General features: G+C 39.1%; 2 protein-coding genes across 2 annotated transcripts; both read right to left on the bottom strand.

The window, feature by feature from the left end:
• Positions 1–2,200: 2,200 nt before the first annotated feature.
• LOC130544609 (olfactory receptor 51A7-like) lies at positions 2,201–3,103 on the bottom strand. The gene has a single exon (XM_057317040.1). It carries the CDS (start codon positions 3,101–3,103, stop codon positions 2,201–2,203), a length of 903 nt encoding a protein of 300 aa, XP_057173023.1.
• A 6,559-nt stretch (positions 3,104–9,662) lies between these two features.
• Positions 9,663–10,681, bottom strand: LOC113269512 (olfactory receptor 51F2). Its single transcript, XM_026518391.4, has one exon. The coding sequence runs from the start codon at positions 10,644–10,646 to the stop codon at positions 9,696–9,698; it is 951 nt and encodes a 316-aa protein (XP_026374176.3). The 5' UTR covers positions 10,647–10,681; the 3' UTR covers positions 9,663–9,695.
• Positions 10,682–26,767: the final 16,086 nt, after the last annotated feature.

The following is a 26,767-nucleotide window of genomic DNA, read 5'->3' as shown; positions in this document are numbered from 1 at the left end:
AAAATACTCCTTTAAAATTGTTGAATGGAGAAACAGCCTAGTCTTGAGGCCACAGGAATGAGGTCTCTGAGGAACCCCGCTTTTCCCAAATTTAACCCTTTTTCCTCCCTAGTACACCCACCTCTAGCTTCTCATTTATTTACTGAGAGTGGAGTGATGTAAACAGAGTTGTAAGTCACATAGGCCTAGTTTTGAATTCTCACTTCACTACTTTCTGTGTAATTTGTCAACAGTTGTTCTTATGTTTACAGAACAGGCATAACAAGGATTGCATGAAATCAAGTCCCTTCTCAGACTGTGATGGTGGGGACTTCTCAGTGGGTTCCTACTATTTCCATGTGAGAATGTACACCAAGTATTACCATACCTTCCTACTTTCAAGATAACTTGTAAATCTCTATTTTTATATGAATTCATCTAAATGCTTGCTATCTTGTCTAAACACGTTTGTCTGAAGATCATATTTGGATTTTATGGCTTTTAAAAAGATTAACATAGTAATCCATACAATGCAGAGAGAAGGAATTATTTTTTCATTTCAAAGTACATATGAAACCTATCATAATACACAACACATAGAAAGGAACTTTCTCAAGACCACATAGCCAGAAAATGGCAGAGCTGAAACCAGAGGACTGGTTTCCTGGTTGAGTCTAGAGCCTTTTCCCTCCTCTAACCACCTCCCTGGCAGGACTAAGGTATCATAACAGAAGGTTTAGAGGACATGTTATCCCTGATAGGGCCATTTTACTCTTTCTTCTCTAGGTTGGTTTCTAAACCCCCAGTCTGGAGCTACATTATATCCTATTACGTAGCAGTAATCCTGGACTCTGATCCCTTAAGTAAAGATGGCATAGTCCTCACAACTCCTAAAGCTTCTTTGTTGATACTTTCTCATTAGGATATCCTTGGGGCACTCTAATCTGTCTCCATTTATAACGCCAGGAAGTGACAGGTGGGTCCAGGGAGGCTCCGATAAGAAAGTTGTCTGGCCACAGTGATGCCAATTCTGTGTTGTGGCTTGACAGTTGCTGGTACCTAATGGTATTATGGGCTGCCCTAAATCCCCTGGCTCTCACGAAGGGCCCTTACATTCCCTGTCAATGTTAGCTCCTGGTAAGAGGTGTAAAAAGTGCAGAGGTGAGTCAAGTCTAGGTGATGACCGCCCTGATTCACCCCTGAATCTCCACCCCAGCAAAACTCCAGACTATTCTCTTACTTCAAACTGATATACATCTACCAAGCACATACTCTGAATAAGGTATTTAGTCGTAAGGAGACTTTTAAAGTTGAATAAGTCACAACTCTTTCCTTGTGGAAATTCATAATGTAGTCAGTGGGAGAGACATATGTATGATAAGAGAGATGCCTCTGGGTCTCCATCCATCGTGCCCCAAGGACTCAGCCCCTTGCCTTTACTAGAAATGCTGCCAAATCCCAATGACGACCTGTAATTTCCTCCTACAGTTTTCCCCCAATTTGGCTTCAGCAGAAAACACACTCTCTAGGTTTCCCCTTTCACATTGCCCCCCTCCAGTTTTCTTTCCCAAACATTAATGTACATACCAATCGTCTAAGATCTTGGTAAAATGCAGGTTCTCCCTTAATAGGCTTGCAGCAGGGCATGAGATTCTGCAATTCTAGTTACTATCCAGGTGATGCTTTTGCTGCTGAGCAGCGTACCACACTTTGAGTAACAAGGAAGAGGACATATTTAAACCAACTTAGACACATGAAGGGCTTAATGTAAATCACAAAAACGAATCAAATAAGGAAAGCAAATACAAAGATGCTAAGTGGCTCCAGAACCTTGCAGAGCTCCCCCAGTCACAGTTTGGGGCCACTGATCATAGTTCTTCCTTAAAAGCCTCTCTGGATTCTTGCTCTTCATTCATACCGGAAGATAGATGCCATCAATTCCCCAAACGATAACAAAAGGATTCCTGCCTACTCTCTGAAAGGCAGGCCTCCTCTTCCTTTAAAAGCAGATATGCTGTGGTATATTAGATCCCCTTTAGGGATTAATTGATTGATTGACTAATTAATTAATGTCACTTAAGGACCATGAAGTAAAAGGAAATATCTCCTCTTTGAAAGAAATATTGCCCTGTTCCTAAGACAATTTATTATAGAGAAAATGGAACTTCCATCTCTGCCCCATCATTTAGACTTAAGACTCAGTTTTTCCAGGACTTTTACTCTAATCTGCCGAGTTTTTACACAATACACAATGGGATTCATCAAAGGCGGGTACCAACAAGAACGCATCAGCTATCAGAATCATAGCCAAAGGGGATTTCTCCTTAGCAAAGCGATGCATGGTAGCCAAGGTGATGATGGGCACGTAGAAGATGAGCACAGCACAGATGTGGGACACGCAGGTATTAAGAGCTTTAAGTCGCTCCCCATGCGATGCAATACCCAATACAGTCTTCAGGATGAAGACATAGGAAACCGCGATGAACACACTGTCTGACATCATGGAGAGTGCGACAAACAGACCATAGTAAAAGTTAACCCTATTGTCAGAGCAGGCCAGTTTCATAACATCCTGGTGGAGGCAGTAGGAGTGTGAGAGCAGGCGTTTCTTACAGTACCTGAGTCTCTTCAAAGTGAAAGGAAGAGGAAGAACTAGTAGAACGCTTTTGATAGCAAATGCCAGTCCGATATGCAAAACTCTGGAGCTGGTAAGAATGGAGCTATACCTCAGGGGGGTGCGAATGGCTAGAAAGCGATCAAAGGACATGATCAGAAGCACTGAGGATTCCATGTCTGTGAATCCATGGATGAAAAATTCCTGGGCAATACATGCATCAGCAGAAATCTCCATGGCATTAAACAAGAAGATCTTCAGCATGGATGGAAGAGAAGAGAAAGACAAGCCCAGGTCAGATAGGGCCAGCATGGAGAGGAAGTAGTACATGGGCTCATGCAAGGAAGGCTCTGTCTTGATGGCAAATAGGATGGTGCAGTTGCCCAGGATGGCCAGGAGGTACATGAAGCAGACGGGGATGGAGATCCAAATGGGCACACGCTCAAGCCCTGGGATCCCAATCAACAGGAAGGTGGAGATTTCAACTTCTGACATATTGAGAGAAAACATCACAGGTAGTTCTCTCCTTTATATGCTCCTGGTAAATAAGTAACATCAACAACAAACAAATAAATTAAATGTAAATTAAATATAAATTAAATATAGCTCATAAAGCAATAATGGAATATCTTTTTCTATGTAAAGAGCAATACAGAGTATATTTAAGCAGGTTCTTCATGATATTTAAGACCTTCATACTCTTCAAGTCTACCTTCACTCCCTGATATACTTCTAAACAACGCAATAGCTTGGAAGCAACAAGGTGTTTCGATAAACTTTGTTATTAAAACTACACTTTTTGAGATTTATGCATCAAGGAAATTAAGTTGGAGTACATTGCAATCTGGAAAAACTATAACATCCTGAATGTGGTCCTTGGTCATATACTCATAACAGTGCTATAGTAGTAGGAGTTAAAGGAGGCCTCTTACATTATTGTTCATGGTACATGTGTGGAAAATAGAACACTGATCTACCACAGAGTTTGACAAACTAATATGCAGAGCCAAATTCAACCCATGCCTTGTTTTTGTACAATCTATGAGAGTATTAAAAATATTTTTAAAGAGTGTAAAAGGAGAAGAAAAAGCATATATGACAGAGACAAATATGAAAAGTCTAAAATATTTATTTCTGGCCATTTACATAAGAAAACGTTTCTTGACCCCTGTACTAGAAAATTATGCATCCAAGCACAAGCACACAGACACGAACAATCACACCATAATGAGTATGGTGGGCATGGAGTATGGGTCAAAGGGAGCTCCACATTTAAGAATAATGTTTTATTTTTCATTTAAAAAAAATTCAAGTCACATGAAGCAAATACACAAATGTTGTAAATTTTCCCAAAAGAATTGTGAAAACACAGGGCAATGCTCTGAACTTTGCTATATTCTTTTAATTCTTCCCCTCCAAACTGTCTTACACAACACTACTCCCAGAACCATACCACCGAGAGATCTCCAGGACCAAGCACTATTTGCCAGCACATCACTGCAGCCTGAGGCAGTCGGAGTGACCACAGCACGTCAGGAAGCAAAGGAAGCATTCCTCTGATACCAGTTATCATCCCCTGGGTGGTGAGCTGCCAGCTAGTACACCATAATAAGTGATGAGAAGGGAACGCCAGGCACAAGCATGGGTCCATTTGTGGGGAGCTAAGGAGTATTTCTTGCCAAGGGTAGAGAAAGAGGGAGTTGCATCCAGATGGAAGAATTTACAGGGTGAAGGGTGGAACTAGAGAGCAGTGAAGAAGGGGATAACAGTTACTAGCTCTTCTCTCTGCTGCCAAATGTTTGAAGGACCTTTGCCTCAACTTGAGTCAAGATAGAGACTATGACAACTGTGGTACTTAGGGTGTGTCATATGGAGAAGTGATGAGGCCAGATGAGGAGAACATATTGCAGTACTGAGCAACCATTTTGTCTCAGTCTTGCATATGTGGGGAGTATTTCCTTGAGGTGAAACACATACCACAGCTGCCATTTGTAGGTGCTTGAAATACATTGTTTCCATGCAATTCCTACTGGTCCAGCTCAGAATGGCCATAGTTCTTGCCCTCCTTTCCCTGGTCTTGGATTCCTTTGCCATCGCTCTTGGCTGTTCAGTGTCTACCCTTTAGATTGGTGACCAATTCATGTTCTTCTCTCCAGTATTGGGGCTTATTCCTGCTCGTGTTCTTGGTGCCAGCATCACTCACACCCTGAGTAGCTCTCCTTTTCACAGCTCTTGGCCAGAAAAAACCCCAATAGTGCCGCTGACACTCTGCCCTTGTCAGGGATGCGGGATTCAGAGGGAGAAAAGTGATAATACACTTTTTATCCATTCTTATTCAAAAGTCTCCTCAAAATGGTCATTTCTAAGATTCCATGTGTGAGTTCTTTTTGACAAGCTACCTACCTGACTCAGGTACTAAAGAAATGACTTACTGTTGACAACATTGTCTTTTCAACTGTGTTCATCATGCAAATACAAAGATGTACCCCATCCCACATATGTTCCCTATGCTTTTCAGCTTTCAGTGCTGTCCAAATGCAGTTTGATTCCTTAGGCTGGACAACCCATGAAGCATTTTTACCTCTAGCTTTCTCAAAGGCATAAGATTGATCTCTATAAATTTCAGAGTTTTCATTAGGAAACACAAAATAGTCTTAGGAAAATTCAAGAGTCTCTAGGACACCTACCAAGCTCCCGGGTTCCGTATCCCAGAGTAAGGGTGAAAAGATTTCAAATTCTTCAGGTTCTGTAACTTCTCTGTGCTAGCACCATGTTGGGAATCCCTATTCTTGTATATACCCTCATACTCTTCCTAGCATAGGTATATCCCCCTGAGAATTAACAGGCACTAATCCCCTAGGACCAATGACTCTCTAACTTCATCATGGTCTGTCAATAACAGGCTCTCCTAAGAAATGCAGAGAGCAGTCTCTGACTCACACTCGCAGATTTAATTAACTCTTGAGATCCTGTTCCTACCTCAGGTTCAGGCTTTGAGGAGAGCCTGTCTCAGACATTGGTAAGGTGGCCTATATCCAACTATGGCTCCAAGAGTAAGTGTATGCCTTACTAGACTCAATCTAAGACTATCACAGACCTTATGTGGAATGCTGCCCACAGATATCTTCTGTTTGATCATCACAACATTGACTTTTATTTTAAGTGTGAGTGGATTTAGGTAGGTCACAAGCTTTCAAATTTATCATTGACTCCTCCTCTTCTTCATTCTTATATCCAGTCCCTTCATATTTATTGGCCAGTGAAGGCATTTCATCTCATAAAACAGAAAGGAAAGTCCACAATCACAAGCATTTTTGACCCCTGATGTCAGAAGTATCAGTTTTAATTAAGCCCTCAACTTTGAAAATTGGAAATAAATAAAAATTATAATTCTGGTGGCACATTTAGGAAGACATGGTTTTCAGAGACAGAACAGAAAATAAGATTTAGTTAAACACCTTCACCCTGAAACAAAGTAACAACCGATAAATGAACCAATTTACATAAGCCTACAATGATCCCTTGGTCTTTAGGTTAATATAAAAGGTGATGTCTAGAGGTAAGAGCTACAGTCATCAGTATAGGTGAGGTAGAAAATTGGAGAAAAGAGGCATATAATTTGATTGTGAAAATCAGTTTTAAATATATATACATATATATATATATATACCTATATATATACATATATATAGGTATATATATGAGAGAAAAGTGTGTGTATACACACACACACACACACACACACAGAGCATTAAATAAAGTAATACAAATTCTTAACCTTGATGTACTTAATCCAGCATCTGTCTGGGATCATAATGGAAATATATGGCCTGATCATGTCTATGCTACATCCTCCCAGCATTCCTTGACATATTCCCATCATTCTGAGTTGAACATTCCTTGATCTCTAGATCCAGAAATGGCTTCAGTGTCACCAGGAGGAAAAGCAGCTGGAACTAGACAAACAACAACGACAACAACAACAACTGGTGTTTTGTTTTCTTTTGTATTCTTTTATCAGGGAGTAAGGCAGTGAGAACTCTGCCCCTAGAAGGGCTAAATTTAGCTAAAAGGAAAATTTACCTAAGAAAATTTAGGTAAAATATTAAATAAAATGATTATCCTCTTCCACTTTTCCTTTTGCCAATTCAAATTGCTTCCCCAGCCCCTTCTCCTCCATTTCTTCCCTTCCATCATTCCTCTTTTTTGTTTACTGCTAATATTATAATTTTAACGTAAAAAGCTATGAATTTCACAATGAAAATACTCCTTATAAAAGGAGTTGTTCTCAACGGCTCTCTCTGAGGCCACTTCTACATGCTTTATATGCTTGTGGAAATTCCCCCATTGTCCTGGAGCTACCTCCATCCTTTCAAAACCCTTGGCCCATGGAAACCTTTTTCTGACCCATTTCTCTTCTCTGAGGTTAAAAAAAAAAGTAAAGAAATCGAATTTGGTAACTATGCCACCCTCACTGATTTATGGAGTTAAATGGGGAACTAAAGTTTGCACCAGAAAAGAACAGAGTGGCTTTTCAGTGTGATGGGAGAGATGGCTCAGACCTCACTTGGAGACAACCAGCCTTCTGTCAACCTACAACCTCTCCTGGTGAGAACATCAGGGTTTGAGATATTGTCATGACTCAGTGTCTCCGAGTGTACCACTTCAAATCTTTTGGCCTTATTGTCCAGTCATTGCTGCAACAACCAGACCCATGGCTCATTGGCTGGCTCCACAAAGGGAGCACATGATAACCTCTTGCCTTAGGCCTGCACTGTGCTCCTCTTGCTTCTTGCCCCAGGGCTGACACTGAGGCATGACACATTCTCAGGTATTCACTTGGTATTCATACATGTGAGGAAGTATGGGGGAATTAACAACTCATAGGATAAACATGGACCAATGGTAAATGACATCCAATGGATAAAGATTTCCCTCCTTATTTTCCTGGATGGACTATTATGAGATATATTTGATAAGGCTTCAGAGTTGGGTCTGCAGGAATGGTCCATAGTCACCCATAAAGGTGATGGGCTCATTATTTATTTACCATCTCTCAGCTCCAAATTCCTTTTTACCCATTTTATGACGATGGTGTTGGACCCTGTAATGTAAATACTTTTGTTTTGTCAGCTGACAGTATGTTAAGACTTGTCAGTGGAAGGCAGTGGAGGAACACTGAAGGGAGAAGAGTTTGCTCTTCCTGGTTTCTGTGTGCTTTGTTGGCTGGACTCCCACAGAACATGCTATTTTTCCATTGCGTGGCACTGTGTGCTTTCTTTAGTACTCAGTTCCAGCCAGCAGTGCCCAGTAGCCATAAGCTTGTCTGGCACCCGGAGCTCAGAGACTTGGCACCTTTCTTGGCACACCCAGAGGGCAGATTGTTTTGCAAACTTCACCAATAGACACCTTAGTAACTTCACGGGCTTAAAATTTAATTTAAAAAGTAAATTTGTCCATTTACAAATGTACTTGTTCATTGAGGAAAGGAGAATACCCCAATTCCTTGAGGACTATTGGACATGGAATATGATCTTGCACTGATAATAGGCAACCAAACATTCCATCATGTTCTTTTTTGATTAAAGTATGAGATTATTGGGGCAAGATGATTGATGGAATTATGGATAAACTTTATCTCACAATGAACACAATGATTTTCATACCTATGGTTATTCCAAGAGGCCTAAGTCACTAATTGGTTATATCACAATTATGATCTGGGAAAACTTCATATTATCACATCTGTGAAGTTGGAACCATTACAGTAGGAAAGACAAAGTACAAAGTCAAAGTAAGCACAAATAAAGTTTGTGAATAGTTGTTCCAGAATCCCATGACACTTGTCACTGTTTTATAGATGCCTCTCCATTAACCTTCATGGCCTCAATGAAGGTTCTGATAAGTTACTGGAAGAGAACGAAAATATTTGGGCTTGGTTTATGGATGGATTGCTGGGCAAGTTGGTACTAACCAGAAGTAGAATACAGTGGTACAACAGCCTCACACATCAGGGGACTCAAAAAATAAAAAAAAAATAAGAGTGAAGGAGTGAAGGAAAATTCCCATAATGGACGGTGCCCTTGGTTGTTAACTTTGTGTGGAAACAGAGGTTGCCTGACGTATGTGGATATGCATGGACTTCTGTACTTTGCTGAAAGCCTTGTCAGTGAATGGAACTAGCAAACTTGAAAGAAGAGAGATAAGGAAGTCTATAGATGTATGTGAAATACATACTGAAGTGGACACGGAGGGTGAAAATCTTTGTATCTCATGCTAATATCCACCAAACAGTACCCACCTCAGAGGAGAAACTCAATAATCAATAGAAAGAAGCTACGTGTAAATATCAGCAAGCTTTGGCTATGCTACTGCTGACCCAGTGGGCCCACAGATGGAGTCATAATGGCAGAGATATACAGATAAAACATGAGCCAAAAGTATGAGTTCCCTTTCATCAAGGTTAATTTGAGGAAACATTGTGTAATCCTCACTCCTGGGTGGTTAGTAATGCTATGACCAACTTTTAATGTTCACTAACAGCAGCAGGAACCGATCCCGAGCATTTGATACGGCACTTTGTATGTACATCAGATATGTTCCTACACATAAGAAAGGACAAACTAACTACCTATATAGGATCCAATGTTGAATTACATTGATACGCTTAGAAGATATACTCTATAGAATGACTATTTTTGCATTAATTAAGAATTTTAAGAAGAAAAAATCAAATTCATTAAATTGCAATTTGGATATCATTCAGAAAAGAACAACTGGTTTATTAACAAAGTTTCCTACATTAAATCTGGACTTTTTGAATTGTATGCAGTCTGAATGAATACTTTATTCAGGTCTCATACTACTTGCAAATATGAATAGTTGTTTACATACATCATCTCAATTTACACTGAAAACAAAACATAATTTAGGTGATATTAATATGAACTTAGTGACAAGGAAACTAAGCAAATATCACACAATCTGTAAGTTACTTAGTTTAACGTTGGAAGACAATCTAGGCCCTTTGGGGGCAATTACCCCATTCTACTGAAGCACTCATTCATATATGGCTTTCTCTCTACTCTGAGATGACTAGAGATTAAATTTGTTGCTGCTTCTGAATTAAGACCTTGACAATAGCCTTTCGAATCTGCTTAGTCTTCACACTGTAGATGATGGGGTTGAGCACAGGAGGGATGAGAAGGAAGACGTTGGCCATGATGGTGTGGACAAATGGAGGTGCTGAATGGCCATAGCGACGGACAAAAGACAAGCTGATGAGGGGGATGTAGAAGATGGCAACAGCACTAATGTGGGATATGCAGGTGTTGAAGGCTTTTTGCCGCCCCTCTGAGGAGGCAATGCTGAGAACAGATCGGATGATCAGCACATAGGAGAGCAAGATGCAAGGGCAATCAAACCCTGTTGTAGAGAAAATTGCAAACAGACCGAGGATGTTGTTGATTCTGTTGTCTGTACATGAGAGTTGAATGAGATCAACATGGTAGCAGTAAGAATGTGAAAGGACCACAGCCCTGCAGAAGGACAGCTTCTTAACAAAGAGCACCACTGGTAACATGACAGCAATGTTCCTTATCAATATGCTCATCCCAATCTGGGCAATCCTGGCATTGGTGAGGATGGTGGTGTATCTCAGCGGATCACAGATGGCTACAAAACGATCAAAGGCCATGGCCAGCAGAACCCCAGACTCCATGAAAGTAAATCCATGGAGAAAGAACATCTGGGCAATGCAGGCATTTAAGGTGATTCCTCGAGCTTCGAACCAGAAGACACCAAGGGTAGTGGAAAGCGTGCACAGGGATAAGCTCAGGTCTGTGGCTGAAAGCATAGAGAGGAAGTAATACATGGGCTCATGGAGGTTCCGCTCACGAAGGACCACAAATAGGATCATGCTGTTCCCAGAGAGGGCGATGACATACAGGAGACAAAAAGGGATGGAGATCCAAACCTGGGCTGCTCTCAGGCCTGGGATACCCGTCAGGAAGAAGGTCAGAGGTTGAGCATTGGTATTATTGAGGGGCAACATAATGAGGGACTGAGAAGACAGGGATATTTGAATAATTGAACAGAACACATAATAAGTATATAGCTATCACTTAGAATATCTTGCTGGCACTCTCATGTTCATTGAATTACTACTGCTGATCCTCTAAGAACATTAGTTTTTTCTGAGCTTTCTAGTACTAAACACTTCTTTCCATGCCTCTCCTCAGTTATTGAAAACAGAGGATTCCTGAATTATGTCTCAAATTTGCCTCAAATTATGCCTCAAAATTATACATCAAATTTTCTTAAGTCTGTAATTTTCTTTGGTGACAAAAACATCACAATTAAGTCATCCCTGCCTGTAAATGTTCCCAGTAGAATATTTAAACAAAATAAGAAAATTGGTTTCCAGCATTTTTTACTGAAGTATAATTAATATACAGTGTTATATTTCTTTCAGGTATACAATATAATAATATAATGATTTTCAGTGTTTTTTGAAAATAAATTACTAATCATGAAATAAAGCATTGAAAAAATCAAGTCACATTTGAAATGTGGGTATTATTAGTTTTTCCTGGGAAATATTCAGAAGAATGCCAAAGACATCCACAAGACACATATGTTTATATATGTGAAGTCAAGGTGGTCCAAAGAACCACCCTAACAAAAGTAATTATAACTCCCATTTGTTGAAAGTTCTCTGTGTTATTGACATTTTATATGCATTATGTAATTTCATCCATACACCAACTCTAGGAGGTAGATAGTAGTATATTTTGCATATGAGGAAACTAAGACTCAAAAGTTAATCGCCCAAGGTTACCTTTATAAAGCACTACCTAATTGTTGAGAGAAACCATACATAACACAAAGTTGGAGAAAGAAAGAGAGAAAGAGAGAGTAAAGAAGGAAGGAAGGGATGGAGGGAGGGAGGAATTGAGAGACAGTGAGGAGAGGGAGGGAGGAAGGAAGGAAATGAAGGAAGAAAGAAAGAGAGATAGAAATGCAAACACTGCTATTATTTTAACATAATGCAGTAAGCATCACATTTCCATATAGTATAGGCTGCTCCTGAAACACAAAGAACCATAATGGCCATCCTTTCTTGAACATAAACCAGTCTTCATATCCATAATCTCACCAAATCATCACAATCCTCCAATGAAATACAAACAGTTGTTATCCCCAATATTTTTATGAGGAAACTGATGTCCAAAGTGATTAAGTAATTTCCCCAAATAATCAGAACAGCTGCGGTCAGAACCTGCATGTATGACTCTAACGCCTTCGTTCAACAAAGCTGAGGAATCATAGGAGGAATCTCTAAACCAGTCTGACAAAATGTCCCTGCCAAACATTTTTCAGGTTTGTGCCTTCCAGAGACACATTTTTTCTTTCTTTCCTTCTTTTTTTTTTTTTTTTTTTTTTTTTTTTTTTTTGTGGTCACTGTGGCATCTCTGGAGTAGAGTCTTAAGTTTCAGGTGTTAATTCCCTATGAATAATGTTAACATGGCGCTCTTTAGGTTTCTGGGGAAAGGAATTTTATCATCCATAGTCTGTGTGTGCAAAGGGCCAGAGAATCAGGTGTCCAGGCTACACCCACTATGAAAAATAACAGCAAAATAGAATTGATAGACTCGCTTGACTCATTTTGGTGATCCTCTCATTTATCCAACACTGACCTATTATGCTGAGGATACTTGCTTCCTGGAAATTTTCTCTCCTCATGTATTGGCACTGGTCTCTAGTACTTGTCTCCCACCACTCAGCAATTTCTCTCTCTGGCTTCCCACCCCACATCCAAAGAACTTTAACTTTGGAATCCTTCAGGCATCTGCCCTTTGCCCATTCTCAAGTCATTTAAATAATTATCTTGCCCACTCTCACAGTTTCATCTTTCACCTATTTAGTGAAAAATTTCAAATAGATATCTGAAGGCAGCTGTGGTTTCCAGGTTCTTAAAGCTTAGAACTTCCTTCTGAACGTTCCCATACTTGCTTCTCACGAGTAAATCAAATTCAATATTTCAAAACCAAATGGATCATTTCCCCCCTTTAAATGTTCTTACTCCTATATATTCTGACTAAGCGTATAATTTGCATAAAAATTAACCAATTCTCTACATTCGATCTCTGGGAGTTGCCTGTACACTTACGTCTTTCCCAATCAATCACCACACCCCCCTGCTCAAACTCTAATGACTTTCTTCTTCCACCTCTTCTTTATTTAAGCACAAAATAATCTCTTTCAAATCTTCATACTGTATAACCTAGTCTATTAATTAACCTACAAATAATAATAATGTATTAAAATATAAATGACAAGGGCTCCAAAGCAATAACCACATCCATTTATTAAGCATCTTCACTATGCCAGAAAAATAAGAATGAGAAAAACAATTCCTTAAATGGAATAAAAATGAGAAAACCACATACGAGAATCTGTAGGGCAAGACACTGGAGTGCATGTGCAGCCTGAAGGATGTACATTTATTAGAAAACAAGGGTGTAAACCACTTTTTTTTTTCAATATAAGATGCTAGGAAAATGTTTAAATAAATGTGAGAAAAAGCAATTAACAAAAATTAAGAGCAGCAATGAATGAGTTAACAAGAAAACCAAAGTTGATTACTTAAAAATATGTGGACTTTTTTCAAGAGTGGTCAACAAAATTTTAGAAAAAGTGTCATTAACTGCATGAGGAATGAAAGAGAAAGCAAAAGTATGGAGAAACAAAACTTTAAATATATCAGAATCGTATGCATAACAATATATTTGGCAACAGATAGAAAATGGACAACTTTATAAAAAAACATCAATCACCAAACTAGTTCAAGAAATCAAATCCAGCAGAGAGGAAATGTCAATGATGGGGAAAGCTCCCACAACCAAATCTGAAGAAACAAAAAGTGGAGTATTTCTATCTTTCACAGATACTAGTAGAGTGGAAAAGAGAGAATTCAGCCCCCACAGCAAGGATCATTTGGAAAAGCCCGGAGACAGTTGTGGTTGTCACAACTGGGGAGGGAGTGCCACTGGCATCTAGTGGGTTGATGCCAGGCATGCTTACATCCTAAAATACACAGGACAACAAAGAACTATCCAGCCCATGATGTTAACAGGGCTGAGGTTGAAAATTCCGATTCTCGAACATAAAAACAGATGGAAAGCTAGTCATCTAATTACTTAGGATGACACATGCAAACATCATAAATAACTTTTTAGCAAGTCAGATGTAACTGTGCTTTTAAAGAATATTGCACTTTGAAACAGTGGACTTTGTCTTATGAATAAAAGAATTACTCACATAGAAAATCTACTAGTGGTATGGCTATACCCAAAGATTAGGGAGGAAAAACCTGATCAAGAGATGAGGAAAGAATCAGAAAGCTCAAGGGCAATTCAAGATGAAATTCTTAATATTTAGGAAGGAAATGAGCTCCTGAATGAAAGACATTTTCTAGAAATTTGGAGCAAACATATTAACTGGTGACCTACAAAATGAATTTCTATTAAATTCAGTAAGACATACAGATATCCACTCACACAACTACTATACTACATTCTATGGAAAAGTCTTAGGAAATATGAAAAGACAAGTAAATGAGAGTGTTACTTTGGAAAAGCAATTTTTCAAAGTCTTTATTTAAGTTTTAATGGATTCTTTACCTTAAATATCTAAAAGAACAAACTGCAAACACTTAAAACAGGGTTCACCAAAGTGACCACACAGATCAATACCGAAAATTAATAGCTTTTCCTCTTCATAAGAATTAAGCACTGAGAAAATTTTCTAAAAACAGTTGGACTTATTTACAATAGCCATAAAACTATAAACTGTAATGTCATAACACAATGTCTGTGTTTGGCAGGAAAAGAAGAGGTCTCTAAAAATTTATTGAAGAACATAAAGTCCTTTCTTTCTTGAAGATAGGAATATTCAATAGTGAAAAGATATGAATTATGCCATGAATGTTCTTATAAATTAAAGCATTATCAGTCAATAACACACAAGAGTTTTTAATGGGTAGTGATAGATGGATCCTAAAATGTATTAGGTACCATAAATATGCAAATATATTCAGTATAATATTGAAAATGACAAAGAGAGGGGACTTGCCCTTTGATATATCAAAATGTAATGTGAAGTTATTATAATAACAAAGTATAATATTGTCAAAAGTTTAAAAATATGCACAAGTAGAGCTCCAAAGGATAATATAATCAAGAAAAATTTCATAAATGAAAAAAGTTCAACTTCAGGAATTATTTCAATATAATTAATGACAAAAAAAATTGAGAGTCATTAAAAAATAATAAAAATAAAAACATATATCCCCAGAAAAAAATGGCATTTCAAAAAAATGTGTGAATGAGGGTAAAGAATATGATGACAAGGGCGCCTGGGTGGCACAGCAGTTGGGCGTCTGCCTTCGGCTCAGGGCGTGATCCCAGCGTTATGGGATCGAGCCCCACATCAGGCTCCTCTGCTATGAGCCTGCTTCTTCCTCTCCCACTCCCCCTGCTTGTGTTCCCTCTCTCGCTGGCTGTCTCTCTCTGTCAAATAAATAAATAAAATCTTAAAAAAAAAAAAAAAGAATATGATGACAATGCCATCTTATATCACTAGAAAAAAGAAATGATATGTGATAAATAATGTTTGGTCAATTGGCTAACAACTAATAAAAATATTAAAATATCCCTATTTTACACAGATTGCTGCATCTGAGTTAAGAATTTCAAGGTAAAACAAAATGCCTACAATATTTTTAGAATAAGTAAGAGAAAGTGCATTTACGACTTTTTTAGCAAAAGCCTTCTATTTAAGATGAAATTAAACCCATTCGGTAAAATATTGATAGAAAACACTGCATCATATTTAATTACTATTGATTGCAAAAGATGCCGGTGAACAAATTAAAAGTGCAGCATATCATACATGCTTTAGGAGGCCAAGACCAGAGAATGCTGCTGCATGCACCTCAAACTAGATTCTGTGTCTGTTGTTTGTTTGCTGACAGTCTGTGTTTTCATGGATGATGAGGGAGTTGGGAAGAGGAAACATAAGTAGATTTCTGTGTCCAGAGGTTTTGACATGGTGGACACTGGGATGTATTATTCCGGTCCAGTAGCATAATAAAGATGAAGCTGGGTGTCTTTACTCCTGCGTTGATGGGAGGTAGGATCCTGATGACCCATTCCTATTTAAGATGCCTCATCTGTAAACTTTGAACTTTAAAAATATCCCTGATCTGCCTATTTCCAGTTTGTCTGTGATGATTGGTCAAATATCAAAATGTATTTGAAATACTTCTTTCTAAATATAAATGGCTTCTGTAAAGACAGCTATCGGAAAGCTCAGACTACCAGGATCTTGTAAAAAGGTGGTGCTGTTGTTAAGTGAAATAGCTCAAAAAGCTTATTTTCTAGCCAATGGGGATATAGAAATCAGTCAAACTTAAAAGCTGATTGAAACAATAAAATTTCCAATAAATGTCAAATTTGGGCCACACAGAATCACAATTCACTCCATTTCCTTGACATAACTGAATGATTTTCTCCTGGAAATAAATACTTGTTTGCAAACTTGTTGCTGATATCTCACTTAATTTCCACAACGTTCAGCTTGTGCCTGCCACTCTGCACCACTCTTCCCATGATCTGTACTCTTCTACCTCTGGTTTGCAGTCCTGTGCTTCTCAGTACCTGCCCTGCTCCACGCCTCCCTCTGCTCCATTCCTTCCTGGCTCTCCAGAAGAGCTCTCCATAGTCCCTCTCCCTGGTCTGCTCTTTCTGCTCCTGGCATCTTACCTGGCTCCCAGCAGAGGGAAAGTTGCCCTTCCCACTCACTGCCCGGCTATGAATGCATGTAGATAGCTCTTGGACCTGGGCTTCTATAAGGAGCTCAGCATGTAACCCAGCCCTGTAGCCAAGAGACCCCTGGGGCTTAGAGAGAATATAATCAGATGAGCAGCATGATTCTAGGGGTGAGGACTAGGCTTTCCTAGGAGGCTCATCACACTGGACTGAAGCGGGTGTAAATAAAATGCTTACCACCTCTCTTTTAATTATTTTTAAAATTATGTTTAATGTTTAATTACTTAAATTTTAATGATTTAAATATTTATAATATTTTTCAATAAACACAAACATTCTTTTTTTCCTCCATTACCGTTATTTTATTTATTTTCTTCTTATTATGTTCAATTAGCCAACATACAGTACATCGTTAGTTTTTGATGTAGTGTTCAACAACTCATTAGTTGCATATCACATCCAGTGCTCATCACATATGCCCTCCTTAATACCCATCACCCAGTTACCCCATCCCCCCACCTTCTGTTGCCTTCCCATCTGTTACCTTCTGTTACCTTCAGTTTGTTTCCCAGAGTCCAGGGTCTCCCACGCTTTGTCTCCCTCTCTCATTTCTTCCCGTTCAGTTTTCCCTCCCTTCCCCTATGGTCCTCTGCACTATTCCCTGTGTTCCACATATGAGTGAAACCTTAGGATAATTGTCTTTCTCTGCTTGACATATTTCACTTAGCATAATCATTACCTTTAGGTCCTATTTACTGCCATGTAGGCTGTGGGTAGGAAATACCCTCACACTTCCTCCTTCTCTCCTTTCCCAAATTCAGTTGCCTACAGCATAGTATTTGCCTGGAAAAGGTATATAAATTTACATACAGTCTTATAGCTATGATTAAATATTACATATTCACGTTTCAGTTGTTTGAACCTTAAAGCAAATAAATTTTGATTGAAATAGGATTAAATACACATTACTCAACACAGAATCTAGACTACAGGTTTGACTAAAAAAAGAATGGCATAGCATCTTATATCACTAACACATATTCATCAACATAAAATCAATTCTTTCCTTTTCCACGGATTCAATTGCCCATAATTCTGTCCAATTTCTACTTAATTTACACTGCACCATGGTTTTCTAGGACAACTTTGTGTTTCTCTGAAATTCAAATCATCTTCCATTTTGCAAGGCTTTAATACATTCTGCACTTCTATAAGGCATATGGGATTGCTGCTTTCCTGGGATTACTATACACGGCACCCCTGAATAATTTCCACTTGTAATTGATTGGCAAGTGGATATTTATTTTATTTTGCTGAAGGACATACTCTGGTTTTACTCAGAAAAAAAAAGGATGCATGGGCGCCTGGGTGGCTCAGTCCATTAAGCCTCTGCCTTTTGCTCAGTTCATGATCCCAGCATCCAAGGATTCAGTTCCTCATCAGGATCCCTGCTAGGTGGGGAGTCTGCTTCTCCTTCTCCCTCTGCTGCGCTCTCCCTGTCTCTCTCTCTCTCCCTCTCACTGTCTCAAATAAGTAAAATCTTCAAAGAAAAATAAAAGGATGAGGAAATGATAAATTTTCTTTGTTCCTGCCTGTCTAAAAAATTATTTTGGCTTTTACACTTTATTGATGGATTGGATGTATACAGAATTGTTAGGCTGTAATACTATCTCTGAACATTTTAAGGTTCCGTTTAATATAGTGAATAAAACTAGAGATAAAATTCTGGTTCTATCTACATACCCTGTAAAAACTTAACTCCTCAGTGTCTTGGTTTCTCTACATGAAAAATGTTGATACCTATTTCATTGGATTGTTGTAAAGAATCAGTAATTCAGTAGGTTTTCAACCATTAGAATACAACTTAGCAGGTAGAAACAATTAATCAAATCTCACCTATTCACAGCTAGGCATCTGTAAGCCAAAACTGAACTTTCTTGCCTTTTTTGGTAGGCCATCTTTTCCATCCTCTAATGCATTAGGCTCCACTTTTTTATTTTTGGTACCTTGAAATTCCACAGTATTGTTTCTATATATACCTTTTGTTTTTGTTCTTCCTTCTTTTTCCTTCTTTGCTCAGTAGCATTCAATTGGATAGACGTAGCAAATTTGTTTAACCTCCAGCTGACAGATTTGATTTCACTTCTTAGCTATTTCACATCTTAGCTATTAGACAGCTACTACAAACATTCTTTGAAATTTTTCGTGCATAAATTTAAAAAAATAATTTGTGGTATGAACTAGAAATGGAGTTGTAGGCCAAAAAGATGCTCACCTTTATTAGAAATTGCCAAAGGTTCCGGAAGTGGCTGTGCTCAGTGCCTGAGGGGCCCAATCGACCCACAATTTGCCACTAGTTTCTGTTATCAAAGTATTTTATTTTAGTTATGTTTATAGGTTTGCATTGGTATCTCATTCTGCTTTGATTTTTTATTTCTTTATGAATAATAATGTGAGCACCTTTCCATATGTCTGTTAGCCATTCATCCACTGCTTTTGTGAAGTGCCTTTGGAAACCATATGCTTAAGATTTTAATGAGTTACTTGTCTTTCCATTAATTGATTGTGGGACTTTATTTTTCATTATATACATTGTGAATATTTTCACCATCTGTGACTTGACTTTTCAAATTTATAATGCATCTTTCGAAACTGATGTTTTTTACTTTGATGAAGTTCAATCATTGATTTTCCTCTTTTATAGCTGTGTTTTTTGTAGACTAAAAAATCTTTGATTTCCTCAAGTTCATTACAATATTATTCTATTTTTTCTTTTAGGATTTTTATACTTTCAGCTTTCAAATTTAGTCTAATATTACAATTCAAATAAAGATTTTTCACACTGAGATAGGATTTCAGGTTCATTCTGTTTTTATAGAGACAATTAGTTTAGCACCATGACATTTTTCTGTCCCTGAATTGCATTGATCTCTGTTGAAAATTAACTGTGCTTGGAGCTATTTCTGCTTTCTTTATCATTTCTCAATATTGTATTGATTTATAAATACAAGGTCACCCTAAGATATGCAAGACACTGTAGGATCCCTATCTAAATAGATAGCATATAATTAGGTAAACAAATAGAAAATCTGTTAATTCAATTTAATCAAACTATATTTAACAATTAATTACAAAACAATTTAATTAAAATTACATTTAATAATCCACTGGCTCATGTGGAATACAATTATTTATAGATGAAAAATTAAAATAATGGATGAAAATATATTTATTGTTGTATTAGGTTCCTAAGGCTGTCAGAAAAAAGTACCACAAACTGAATAGCTTAAACAACAGAAATGTATTGAATCATAGTTCTGGAGCTTAGAAGGCTAGGATTAAAGTATCAGCCAGGTTGGTTTCTTGTGTATGAAGGTAAATCTGTTCAATGCCTCTCCCCTGCCTTCTGGTGGTTTGCTGGAACTCTGGCTTGTAGACACAGCATCTACATCTGTGCCTTCATGTCCTCATGGCATTCCATCTCTCCTATGTTTCCGTGTCAAATTTGCCCTTTTTATATGGATACCAGTCATACTGGAGTAAGGCCCACCTACTCCACTATGACTACATCTTAACTAACTACATCTTTAATAACCTTATTTCTAAATAAGGTCATATTCTGAGGTACTGGGGATTACAGCTTCAACATATGAATTTGGGGGTGGGGGGATACAATTCAACTCCTAACAATCACCCGATCAGTGCACATACATTGTCTTGTCTTTTTGCAGTGTCTGGGTCCTTCCCTACAATGTGGACATCAGCAAGGTTCTCCCTGAAGTTTGAGGAAGCAGAGCATAGACCTAATTATTTCCCCTTTACCCAGATTTGAATGTGGTAATGAACCCTGCATGGTGAAGTGACTGGCAGGGAGAGCACCTTGTTCAGGTGAGTAAGAAATGAGGCAGGAAAAAGCCATCTGGTATTACACCTTCAGAAGTCAAATAGAAGGAGGTTTCCTCCTCAACACCATGGTGGGAAGTTCTGCTTCCTGAGGAGATGCAGAAAGTAACAAAAGATTTTCACTATAATTAGGGCACAGAGTATGAACAATACACTTAGGCAGGGAGGTCAGTTATTATAGTTTCCTAACACCATGTCTCAGCACAATGAAAGTGAGAGAAATGTGAAAGTAGTTGGAATTGTTTGAAAGCTCAGGTAAAGTCAGTCACCATGAACTTGCAATGGCTCCAATCTGATAAATTGTGTTGCTGCTTCTGGTTTTTGCTCAGTGGTATTAGGGTAGCAAGAGACAATGACACTGGTAGCTGTGATGCATAGATAGTTATTGAGGTTATTTACATGAGTATGGTTGAAATGATGAGCTATGAGGACTAGGTTTCATAGACAAGAACTGTAAAAGAAAAGAGGGCTGAAAGGATTGGAAAAAAATATATAAAGGGTTGGAAGGAATTGATGATGTAGAAAACATCGAATGAGTTTTAAAAACAACTAGAAAGATAGGATGGTATAGTTAGAGTGAGATGCTCAGAAATTCAGAGATTGAGTAGCTCTGAGTTATAACAAGGTTCACGACATGTCCATAAGTGACTGACTATCTACTATGGGGATAAAGGTCAATACAACTGAGGATATAGGAGCTACGAAGCTACGAATGTAGATGAGCTTTCGACAGAGTTTCATTGAAGTGTCCCAGGATTATCAGGTCAATATCCTCAACAATGTCTTCTTCCACCAAAACTTCCTTTCCATTTTCTCTGTCTCTCCCCTCACAACCCTATAAAACATAAATCACATTGGTGTGGCTAGAAGACTATAGCAACCAATCTTAACTAGTCTCTCAATACAGCTCACAAATCTTTGCATGTTCTACTGGAGCCTGGGGTTTAGAGAAGGGCTGTGAACAAGGTGCCCAAGTCCTCAATCCATCCTGCAGAGATACCAGCTTTGGAAAGACACAAACAATGAGGAGAACTTTAGGAGGGTAAATGAAGAAAGGACTGATCTGTCTGCTGCACACTCATTTCAGCAAGCCATGCGCACTTAAACTTGAAAAACAGTGTGATTGGCCTCATAAGTAACTTTCACAAGACCGTGGATGTCATGTCTGTTTGGAGCCACTATGGCATTTGGGACTGTGGAAGATGCAAGGGATGAGAAAACTTAGGTTCTATCCTTAGATATCACATCTCATTTGGGGAGAAAAGTTCCTCCATGAAGAAGAAGAAGAAGGGGGAGAGGGAGAAAAAGAAGTAGAGGAGGAGGAGGAGGAGGAGGAGGAGGAGGAGGAGGAGGAAGAAGAAGAAGAAGAAGAAAAAGAAGAAGAAGAAGAAGAAGAAGAAGAAGAAGAAGAAGAAGAAGAAGAAGAAGACAACTATGATGATGACTAGGAGTAAGAGGAGGGGGAGAAGGAGAGGACAAGAAAGAAGAGGAAGGTGAGGGGGAGGTAGGAAAGAAGGACAGGTTGGGGACAAGAGGGGAAGGGGAGAAGGAGGAGAAAGAGGAAGAAGAGAGAGAGGAGGAGAGCCTGGCACTTTTATCTACTTTGCAAATACCAAATGTTTAACTTACCAAGGCTAAAAGAAGCAGACAAAGAAAAAGAAATTGCAACTAGAGACAAATCCAAAATTACAATATCAGCTTGAGCCCCCAAATAATAAAACCTTGAATCTTTTCTTTAAACATGGACTCCTTAACAAAAATAGTTCTATCCCAGATTTTTGATATCGTGATATCTTAAAATAAATCCTGACCTTTGTGAAGAGGATAATGGCAATTCACCATAAACAGATTACTGTAAGCCTAATAGTTATGGTGACCTATTTTGTGATTTGTTCCACTATAAATGTATGTTAGGTTGTGGAATTTGTGAGGCATAGCTTCTGAAGTCTGACAGCTTTAAACTATACAAATAAATCCCCACTTTCTTTTTTTAAATAATTGTTTTTCTCAAACCTTCATTTGACATATCATACATCAGGGAACACTTGAAAAAAGAAGTAAGAGAAAACCAGCAAGGACCTGGATGGAGAGTGAGAGGAAGCTTGGCATAAGCTTAGCTGTTCAGGCTGAGTGAGGAGGGCCTTCCAGCTTCACCAAGTTTCAAAAAGAACTATGGCGAGACCTCCATCTGGAAGTCCTCTTGCCTCTCCTGATAGGAAGTGGGAGGGCCTCAGAACCAGAGCTACCTAGGTACATATGAAAGCACCAACAGATTGTCCGCACTTCTTCAAACCCACACATTTTGCCTATACACACCCGTCTATCTACACACTGATGTAGCATTTCACACTATCAGCTTTGGAGCTCAGCATATGTACACAGTGTACGCAGTGCCCTTGTACTCATAGAGCGAAGTTATTCCAATTAATATGCATACTTATTGCAAATGGTTATTCACACCTACACAAACACGTTATACACAGACCATTCACATTCAAATCCAGGCCTTATACACATGTCTATTAACACATCTCTCAAATGCTCACAGCAACAAACATATCAACACACCTTCACACTATATAAAGTATCTCAATGGGAAATAAACATACTCTGGACTAACAAAAAATACATGCATACAGATAAGCTCACAATTGAGTATTCTCCACAACACACATGCTTTCCCATGCACTCAATTCCCCAGCCTTTGCTTTTATGTATACAGAGAGAGGCAAGTTAGGGGTTAATGCTTCCAGCTTTAGACTCTTGTCTCAGAGGAAGCCAGAGATTGAGGCAGGGGTGCCTACCAGGAGGGGGAGAATTCATGCCTGGGGAAGGGAGAGGCCGGACTTGAACAGGTCTTTAAATCAGTCCTAATCTACAGTCTCTGCTAAAAGCTGAATCACAGGAGCCAGTTAGAGCTGCTCATGGTCAGAGATGAAGGAGAGCTCAAGGTGAGTGATTTCCTTGTACCCTAGTCATCTCTGTGTTTCCCAGAGAAGAGTGGGACTCACAGAGGCTCTAAGAAGCTGGAAGACAAGGCAAGTTACACTGCGCAGAATGGCCTGACTCACTGGGGGCTCCAGGTCCAGAGATCCCTGACTGCTGGATTTCCTTCAGAGATGGGGAGAAGATTCACTGCTCACACTGTGTCCTCCATGGAAATTCTAGAAAAGTAGGAAGGCTGCGTCCACACAATCCCTCCATGAAGAACACTGGATCTGAATCCTACCCTGCTCCAGCATTATTGCTCTAAGCCTGGGTTTTAGACACCCCAAAGTGAGAAAATGGTCTAAATGTCCCTGAAACTATTCCTTAGCAAGCTCTCAGCCCATTTTATCCTTTACCCCTCAGGCCTGAGCAACACAGATAACGTGATAGACGTAACTATCTCCACTTAATGGTGGAGTAATTGAAGGCCAACAGAGCCGGTGGTACCAGCATGGATTCACCCACACTCACAGATGAAAGCTGAGCTCCATCAGTGTGAGAACAGTGTTCTTTCTTTCTTTCTTTCTTTCTTTCTTTCTTTCTTTCTTTCTTTCTTTCTTAAGATTTTATTTATTCATTTGTCAGAGAGAGAGAGAGAGAGCACAAGCAGGGGGAGCAGCTGACAGAGGGAGAAGCAACCTCCCCATTTAGCAAGAAGCCTGATGCGATACTTGATCCCAGGACCCTGGGACTGTGACCTGAGCAGAAGGCAGACACTTAACCGACTGAGCCACCCAGGCATGCTGAGAACATCATTCTTTTAACCATATTTTCTGAACCAAAAGCTATGCCAAGTTCTCACAAGTTACATTGTACTTTGGAGAACAGAAAAATCGACTCTGAAGTTCAGTGTGTGATCAACCTAGAGATAATGTTGAAAAAGATGACTTAATTCCTTCTGTCAGGGACAGAGACATATTTAAAAGCTTGAAAAGGGGGAAGGATTGTAGGGCAAGAAGGGAAATTGCTCTTCTTTTCCACCTCTTGAGGGAATGCATATATCCCTCCCTCCACCCAGCAGCAAGTTGATAACATGTGCCTGCCTCAGAAATAGGATTGCAAACCTCACATACTTCATAAAAATGATCCAAGATTGGTAAACTCCCAGTCCACTCCACATGACTGGGAGCCTTCACTCTGCACTGCCTGAGTGTGTACATCTGAGGGGAAAAAAGGCAAGGGAATTGCTGATAGTGAGGACACCAGATTCGATTCCGTTGTAGGTATAGAGAAGAAAGAAAGGCACCTGTTAAGGGACCCCATCTCCTACTTCACATACGGGTCCCAGGCAACTGAGAAGAGTTGCCACCCCGCAAGGAGTATGGAGAACAGGTGAGTTCCTCATTAATGCTCATGGGCAGAAACTTATGAGAGTTAAAAACAATAAAATGTAAATGCTTATGGTGTTATTTTTACAAAAATGCAATGTCTTCCACAATTAATTGAAGAGATTATTGTGCACTTTGAGAAATGACAGGTTTAGCAGGAATCTTCACCAGTACCCAGTGCAAGAATGAAGATGCTCTAAGTATGTTTTCCAGGTGCCCATGATCCTCAGTAACCATGTCCTCAAAAATGGACGGTGACAAACAGGAGGCAGAAGGGAGGGAGAGAGGAAGACTCCGGTTCAAACAGCACATATAACTGGAAGAAGCAGCCAGGCAGGAGCAGATAAAACTAGAGCCCTCAACCCCAGATAATGTGTGTGTCTGAATTTTCACTGCAACCTGGATAGGAATATTTGTTTTGAGCAAACCTGTAGCTATTATCAAGGTAGGATAGGAAAGCCTCCAATGTAGAGAAAGATTTGTAAAGTCTGAGCCCCATATCTCTCATAATGTTATAATGCTAGGGAAAATCAGAAAGAGGGTCAGGTCTATTTGGGATCTCGAAGAAACTCTAATTTTTAGGAACCATTAGGTCTGGTTGAATGAAACACTTGTTAGTCCCAACAGGTGATTTGTTATGGGAGATTTGAAAAGATACTCCTTTTATCTGGTGCTTCTCTTATGGAGGACACTCAATCAAAGATTCAGGTCAACTGAGATGAAATAGTGAAAAGGTGCCTTTAAGAACCAGGTAAGCTTCTGTGTCATGGACTCCTAGGGAGGTGACAGTCACCAGAGGGATCCAACAAGATCGACCATGTAAAGCAAGTATAGGCAGAGGAGGGCATTCAGGTCTTTCACGGGCCAGCACAAGCCAACTCCAGCATGAGAATTATGAATAACTCTCTTGTGGCCATGGAACCAAAGTGGTGTCTAAAAGGTTTCTCCAACGATGTTAAGACATGGCTAAGCAATTACAAAGTCCTTTTCCACCGAACAATGTCATTTATTTGTTATTTGCTCCAGGAAATGTTTATTAAACCACTATTCTGTGCCAAGCACATAGGTGCTAGGCATGGTGCACTGTTCAGGGTTCACCTCATGAAAATTTACCATCAGGACAGGATTTAGAAAACTATCGCCTGCAGACCAAATCCAGCTTCCAGACTGTTATTATAAACATAATTGTATTGGCATTCAGCCACACCACACATTTCTGTATTGACTGTGGCTGCTCTCAGGCTACAGGGGTGAAACTGAGTAGTGCAACAGAGGATGTATAGCCCACAAAGCCTAAAATATGTATAATCTGACCTGTTACAGAAAAAAGTTTGCTGATCTCTAACCTAGGAGGACATTCACTAAAGATAATAGCTTTAATTACAGGTGTACAAACATCAGTCCGTTATCCTCCAGCCCAAATTCTCCTGTTACTCCTAAAGGCGAAGCTAACTCAACATCAATACATACCTTGCTATGAGCCTTTAAGCCAAAGTGTTTTCCAAACTGGCTTCCTACCCTGAAAAGCTGCCTAAGTGGATTAAACGAAGGGCTGGAAAGAACCTATGGGAAAGGTTAAACAAGTCAGTTAGTTCTGAAGGATAGGAAGGCAAGAATGACTATTACTGACATTATTTGTCAGGATAGTTTTCCCTTAGCAGATTCTACTTTCAAGGAAAATATTGATTCTTCAACAAAAATCACACTTGCAGCTAGTATGCTTTGATTCCATTTTGAATGACATAAATATGAATGAGGAATAAAGAGTAACATCACTTTATGTGCAAAAATCTATTTATTAAAACAGTTGAAATTCTTCCAGTTTACTGTTAAGCCCAATTGCCCTATTATTCAGTTGAACCTTTCAAAATGTAAAAAATAGTAACAATTACTTGATTATTATCACCTACAGAGAGTAGATTACAATGGCGAACAAGTTAACCATTCTGTGATGCTGGCCTCAGGAAATACCTCTTCACATCCTCTATTCTTCATCCTACTTGGGATCCCAGGACTTGAGAATTACCACTTTTGGATTGCCTTTCCTCTCTGTGCCATGTATCTTGTGGCTATAGTTGGCAATATCATTGTCCTTCATATAGTCTGAACTGACCACACTCTGC

This window comes from Ursus arctos, unplaced genomic scaffold (assembly GCF_023065955.2).
Source record: "Ursus arctos isolate Adak ecotype North America unplaced genomic scaffold, UrsArc2.0 scaffold_22, whole genome shotgun sequence".
Taxonomy (NCBI): domain Eukaryota; kingdom Metazoa; phylum Chordata; class Mammalia; order Carnivora; family Ursidae; genus Ursus; species Ursus arctos.
The sequence above is the reverse complement of the archived record's forward strand: the minus strand, read 5'-3'. Positions and strand labels throughout refer to the sequence as shown.

Bases quoted from the DNA above. Each gene is read 5' to 3' on its own strand.
- LOC113269512 (XM_026518391.4), bottom strand. From the start codon at position 10,646: ATGTTGCCCCTCAATAATACCAATGCTCAACCTCTGACCTTCTTCCTG.
- LOC130544609 (XM_057317040.1), bottom strand. From the start codon at position 3,103: ATGTTTTCTCTCAATATGTCAGAAGTTGAAATCTCCACCTTCCTGTTG.